This window comes from Diadema setosum, chromosome 1, assembly GCF_964275005.1.
Source record: "Diadema setosum chromosome 1, eeDiaSeto1, whole genome shotgun sequence".
Classification (NCBI taxonomy): Eukaryota; Metazoa; Echinodermata; class Echinoidea; order Diadematoida; family Diadematidae; genus Diadema; species Diadema setosum.
Genome location: NC_092685.1, coordinates 48,160,042 through 48,166,041, shown reverse-complemented (window position 1 = coordinate 48,166,041; position 6,000 = coordinate 48,160,042). Strand labels below are relative to the sequence as shown.

At 46.8% G+C, this 6,000-nt stretch overlaps 1 protein-coding gene across 1 annotated transcript in view; it reads right to left on the bottom strand.

Moving 5' to 3' along the window:
* Positions 1–278: 278 nt before the first annotated feature.
* LOC140242844 (uncharacterized) overlaps positions 279–6,000 on the bottom strand; it is a 47,981-nt gene continuing 42,259 nt past the window's right edge. Inside the window, exons 8-9 of the mRNA XM_072322626.1 lie at positions 3,148–3,312; positions 279–518 (exon numbers count right to left, since the gene is read on the bottom strand). Coding sequence (XP_072178727.1) covers positions 279–518; positions 3,148–3,312 — 405 coding nt within the window. The remainder of the gene's footprint in view (positions 519–3,147; positions 3,313–6,000) is intronic.

Below are 6,000 nucleotides of genomic sequence, written 5' to 3'. Positions count from 1 at the left end.
CGAATGTACCACCATCACGTGACTGCGCCAGTATTAGTTGTGTTATAGTAATCTACTTTTGTCACAATCGGCCTGCCGTAATTGTCTCGGCCACGGCAATAAATCAGATCCAAACCTCATTCCCAATCGTTTACGGTTTCTTCCTTTTATTTACTGGCGTGGTGGCAGCCGGATGCGGATTCAACGCCAACAATTTGCTCTACCCTAGTCCAAGAGAAAGGAGAATCTCGCCTGATGTACGCAAGAGTAGACGTTCTGTTGAAATTTACAGTGATAATTCAGGTGACGTATACAGTAATTGGGTGATTCATAGTGTGTAGTCCCACGTGGAGATATGCACGTTGCATCAACAGAGAGATGCGCCGCCGCGGCCGGGTCCGCCAGCTCTCCGTCGATGCAGCGACGCGCAGCCCCGGCCGTTGAGGCACCCATGCGGGGGTGTCCCGCGGGCCAGGAGATTGGCCTTGGCCAGCAGTCCGCGTTATCAGACGCGCCAAAACGTGAACCTCCACGCTTCCCTGCAACAGGACAAGGAAATGATAATCAGGTCATACAGGTTGAAGTTCGAAGTGGCTCTTTCTGTAGTCTGATCAGTGATCAGTGATCATATCAGCTAATAATATGCTTAGTTTAGAAATCCTTATCGATGAGTCTGGATATGAGGTTTATATTGATGTACCCCTTGGTCACTCAGGTGATCTTCCAGCAGAGGTTAATATTGTTGGTATTGTTTCGTGTACATTGTACCACTATGAGTGTGACTTATTGTTTAACGGTTTTGTTGTGGATGATCATGTGATGGAAGACGGCGTAGATGGTGCAGATTTCATGGAGCAAAATGATATTGCTGTTCGTCCCTCGAAAGGTCAGCTTATGTTTGGAGATGATACTATGTACACTTAGTGTCAGCGATCGATCCGTCGGCTATGATTCACATAACATACATCACACACAAGCTGTTCATGTCAGTGTAATGGAGAAAGAGATACATGTGCATGATCACGATGAGTTTGAGTGTGAGATGGAAAATACAGAGGATGCTGAAGCAGAGTGTAATTCATACAACATGAAACCTGATGGTGTTGGTGTAGGCTTAATGGTGAAGGAGACAAAGGTGCGTGATCCAGGGATTGAATGTGAGATGGGGAATACAGAAGATGAAGTAATAGAGAGCGAGTTACTGAATTATGATGATGAGCATAGTGAGATCACTACCGTGGACGAAGGTGATTGGTTTGTGTGTGAACAGAAAGATCGGACAAATACTCTGACAGTCATTCATGGACTTTTGGTCCCGCAGGTGTGTTTGGCATTGAAGTCTGTGAGAGTCCCAATATTGTCATTCCTTTCACTGAGCCAAGCTCTGTTCCTCCTCCATTGAGCCAAGCTCTGTTACTCCCTCCATTGAGCCCAGCTCTGTTCCTCCCTCCACTGAGCCCAGCTCTGTTTCTCCCTCAAATGAGCCAAGCTCTGTTCTTTCCTCCGCTGAGCCCAGCTCTGTTCCTCCCTTCACTGAGCCCAGCTCTGTTCCTCCACTGAGCCCAGCTCTGTTCCTCCCTCCACTGAGCCCAGCTCTGTTCCTCCCTCCACTGAGCCAAGCTCTCTTACTCCCTCCACTGAGCCCAGCTCTGTTCCTCTCTTCACTGAGCCCAGCTCTGTTACTCTCTTCACTAAGCCCAGCTCTGTTCCTCCCTTCACTGAGCCCAGCTCTGTTCCTCCCTTCAATGAGCCAAGCTCTGTTCCTCCCTCCACTAAGCCAAGCTCTGTTCCTCCCTCCACTGAGCCCAGCTCTGTTCCTCCCTCCACTGAGCCCAGCTCTGTTTCTCCCTCAAATGAGCCAAGCTCTGTTCTTTCCTCCGCTGAGCCCAGCTCTGTTCCTCCCTTCACTGAGCCCCACTCTGTTCCTCCCTACACTGAGCCCAGTTCTGTTACTCTCTTCACTGAGCCAAGCTCTGTTCCTCCCTTCACTGAGCCTAGCTCTGTTACTCCCTCCACTGAGCCCAGCTCTGTTCCTCCCTCCACTGAGCCAAGCTCTCTTACTCCCTCCACTGAGCCCAGCTCTGTTCCTCTCTTCACTGAGCCCAGCTCTGTTACTCTCTTCACTAAGCCCAGCTCTGTTCCTCCCTTCACTGAGCCCAGCTCTGTTCCTCCCTTCAATGAGCCAAGCTCTGTTCCTCCCTCCACTAAGCCAAGCTCTGTTCCTCCCTCCACTGAGCCCAGCTCTGTTCCTCCCTCCACTGAGCCCAGCTCTGTTTCCCCCTCAAATGAGCCAAGCTCTGTTCTTTCCTCCGCTGAGCCCAGCTCTGTTCCTCCCTTCACTGAGCCCCACTCTGTTCCTCCCTACACTGAGCCCAGTTCTGTTACTCTCTTCACTGAGCCAAGCTCTGTTCCTCCCTTCACTGAGCCTAGCTCTGTTACTCCCTCCACTGAGCCCAGTTCTGTTCCTCTCTTCACTGAGCCCAGCTCTGTTACTCTCTTCACTAAGCCCAGCTCTGTTCCTCCCTTCACTGAGCCCAGCTCTGTTCCTCCCTCCACTGAGCCAAGCTCTCTTACTCCCTCCACTGAGCCCAGCTCTGTTCCTCTCTTCACTGAGCCCAGCTCTGTTACTCTCTTCACTAAGCCCAGCTCTGTTCCTCCCTTCACTGAGCCCAGCTCTGTTCCTCCCTTCAATGAGCCAAGCTCTGTTCCTCCCTCCACTAAGCCAAGCTCTGTTCCTCCCTCCACTGAGCCCAGCTCTGTTCCTCCCTCCACTGAGCCCAGCTCTGTTTCTCCCTCAAATGAGCCAAGCTCTGTTCTTTCCTCCGCTGAGCCCAGCTCTGTTCCTCCCTTCACTGAGCCCAGCTCTGTTCCTCCCTACACTGAGCCCAGTTCTGTTACTCTCTTCACTGAGCAAAGCTCTGTTCCTCCCTTCACTGAGCCTAGCTCTGTTACTCCCTCCACTGAGCCCAGTTCTGTTCCTCTCTTCACTGAGCCCAGCTCTGTTACTCTCTTCACTAAGCCCAGCTCTGTTCCTCCCTTCACTGAGCCCAGCTCTGTTCCTCCCTTCAATGAGTCAAGCTCTGTTCCTCCCTCCACTAAGCCAAGCTCTGTTCCTCCCTCCACTGAGCCCCGCTCTGTTCCTCCCTACACTGAGCCCAGTTCTGTTACTCTCTTCACTGAGCCAAGCTCTGTTACTCCCTCCACTGAGCCAAGCTCTGTTACTCCCTCCATTGAGCCCAGATCTGTTCCTCCCTCCACTGAGCCCAGCTCTGTTCCTCCCTCCACTGAGCCCAGCTCTGTTACTCTCTTCACTGAGCCCAGCTCTATTACTCCCTTCAATGAGAGTAGCACAAACATCTTCATGGACAATACAAACCCTCACGCTGACATTGACATAACATTCACAGACACGTCACACCAACCACAAGTGACCTCACATATGCACTCAGTCTCACAAAAGGTCAGTACATACTCATTGACAATGGTGTAATACTTACAATGACCCTCAAAGTCACAATGAGCATTACCAATTTATGGTGGCTACCTTATACCTCAAGGCTCCTCCAAGCATCTACCCAGTCAGACAGCTGATGAGGACATTCTTCCTGTCACAGACCATGTCCTTCTACCCAAGGTGTCAACTCACATGGACATGCGTGTATTTTGCACTTATCGACATTGTGCTACTTAGTAGTCATGGTTCTGCCTGTGTGGAGAAGACAACCGCGACATTCACCCATCAGCCAGTCAATGTCCTCAGTACTGGCGTGCAGGGTGAAGTACCATCTTCTACAGGGTAGCCGCTTGGCTACTACCTCACACCTGCTGGTGTCTCTCCCAACACCAGTTCATCGGTGTGGTCACCAAGATCCAACGAGAGGATATTCCTACCTACAAGTACTAGGTGTTTCAAAAAACATTTCCCACTTTTGATCCGTAATAATTCATAAACTATAATCAGATAACATTGTCATTGATATGAGTGATAGCTGAATAGTGTACAATTTTGTTGGAGATGGTTTAAATATGAAAGCATAAATCAGTTTCATGAAATCCATGATTAATTTCACAGTTAGGTTCCAGACTTTGCTCTATTTTCAACCCTCTGTACAAAACGTTCACTTTACACAGGGGTCAATGGGTGTGTATGGGAGTGTGTGGTTAACACCCTGACAATAGTCCTGAACAATGGCCAGGGTTTGAATGCTTCATTATTTAATCATGAGAAATTCCACTATCACAACTAGTCTTTATTCAGCCTCTGGCAGTATCTGTGTAAAGTCAAATGCCTGCCGATACTGTCGTTGAGTGGCGACAGTGCTCTCCCTACTTCTGAAAAACGAAATTGCAATGAATACCTTCTGCTCTGTCGTAAACATGGTGACAGGAAGCAAAGAAAATCATGGAGCCTTAAATAAATCTACTGTGAAACAAATCACCCCTATGAAAAATGCTGCTGAACTCTTTATCAAAAATGATCTCTTTTTATTGAAAAAGCGACAAATTTGTCAGACTATTAGTAGACAGTTGTTGATATTAAAATGAAGAACTTTAGATCATTTATGCTTATTTATATCCCAGATTTAGTGATATGTGAAGAAAAATTTGAAAATGATTGCCAGCTGGAATGAAATAATGTGTTTGCAAGCACATGAAGCATTTGCTTACTTTTTCCATGTGCATGCATTTTACCCTTTACCATGCATGAATTCAGACTAGCAGTGCCTTGGGCAATCCACGTGAATTATTGATTAAGCATTCATGTGCCTGGGAGCGCGAGACTGACGTTTAGTCAACATTTTTTGAAACACCTAGTACAACAACGCTATTCGCCACCGCCCCCCTATAGGTGGCGTTTGCTTCGCCGATCGTGACACACACCCAACCTGGAAGGCTCCACAATGGCACAACGGCCTGTGCCTGTCCTGTTCTTGGTCCGAAGGATATCCCTTCCCCTATCCCGATGGTGGAGTCTCGCGTGCATTCTACCAGATGATCCCCACTGAACACTCATCTGATGATCCGAGCTCCTACCCATGGCTTCGCTGATGTGGGCATCGTGGATGTGTTACTCCCCCGCGTGCTCCGGATCCCCCCATTCCTCAGCACCCCCTGACTCCTCCCACCCATCAGCGATAACCCGTGGTCCTCCCATTCCCCTATCTCCTCCAGGTTAATGGGTCATTTAATTTGTGTTCTGTACCCATGTTTGTAGTGTGTAGGTGCACACTGTTATGTGTGTGTGTGTGTGTGTTTTAATTTGCATCTTTCCACATGCACCAGCTGTGTCTATTGTATGTTTTTATACCCACCTTTTTGTCATTGCGATAGTTAACCTTATTATGTCTTGCGAAATTCTTTGAGTATATCATTTGATGTTTTGATCATTTTGTGAATCCCTTTTTTCGTACATGTACCGTTTTCAGTTGTGACTTTTCTAGATCTAAATCTTTGTATTTCTTTTAGGAAAGGTTGTCTTCCTTTGGACTTAGGATTTGATGTGTGTTTCTTTAATTATTCCCATTTTGGATATCAGAGAGGATGCTGGTGCCTTTTTGTTCCTTATGTTCCTAGCATGACAGCTATGTACTAATGTATCATTATTTTATACCAATACCATCACTTCAGTATTTACAAAGATGTGTAGATAGACTGAACATAAATGATTTTTGTTATGGTTGATGTCAACATATGTTTGACTGTATATGGCAATGCACAAGTTTTCTAGATATCTTAATGATTTTTTGGTTGAGCAGAGTCTTCGTTTGACTCACACACCTACCTGATAATAAGTTTGTTTTTGCAGTGTGTATAGGTACACACAAAATAAAATGTCTTAAGGTGATTTTGTTGTAGTTGCAACACGTTTTTAATTGATGGTCATAAAGTGTACGTGTACGTATTGTACTGGTCTCATCATATAGGGTGCATGGAATAATTTTTGTACTCATAGTCGTATATAGGATATACTAGTATGTATAATTTAAAAAAAAGCAGTATTTGTTTATTAGGTTTATGTAC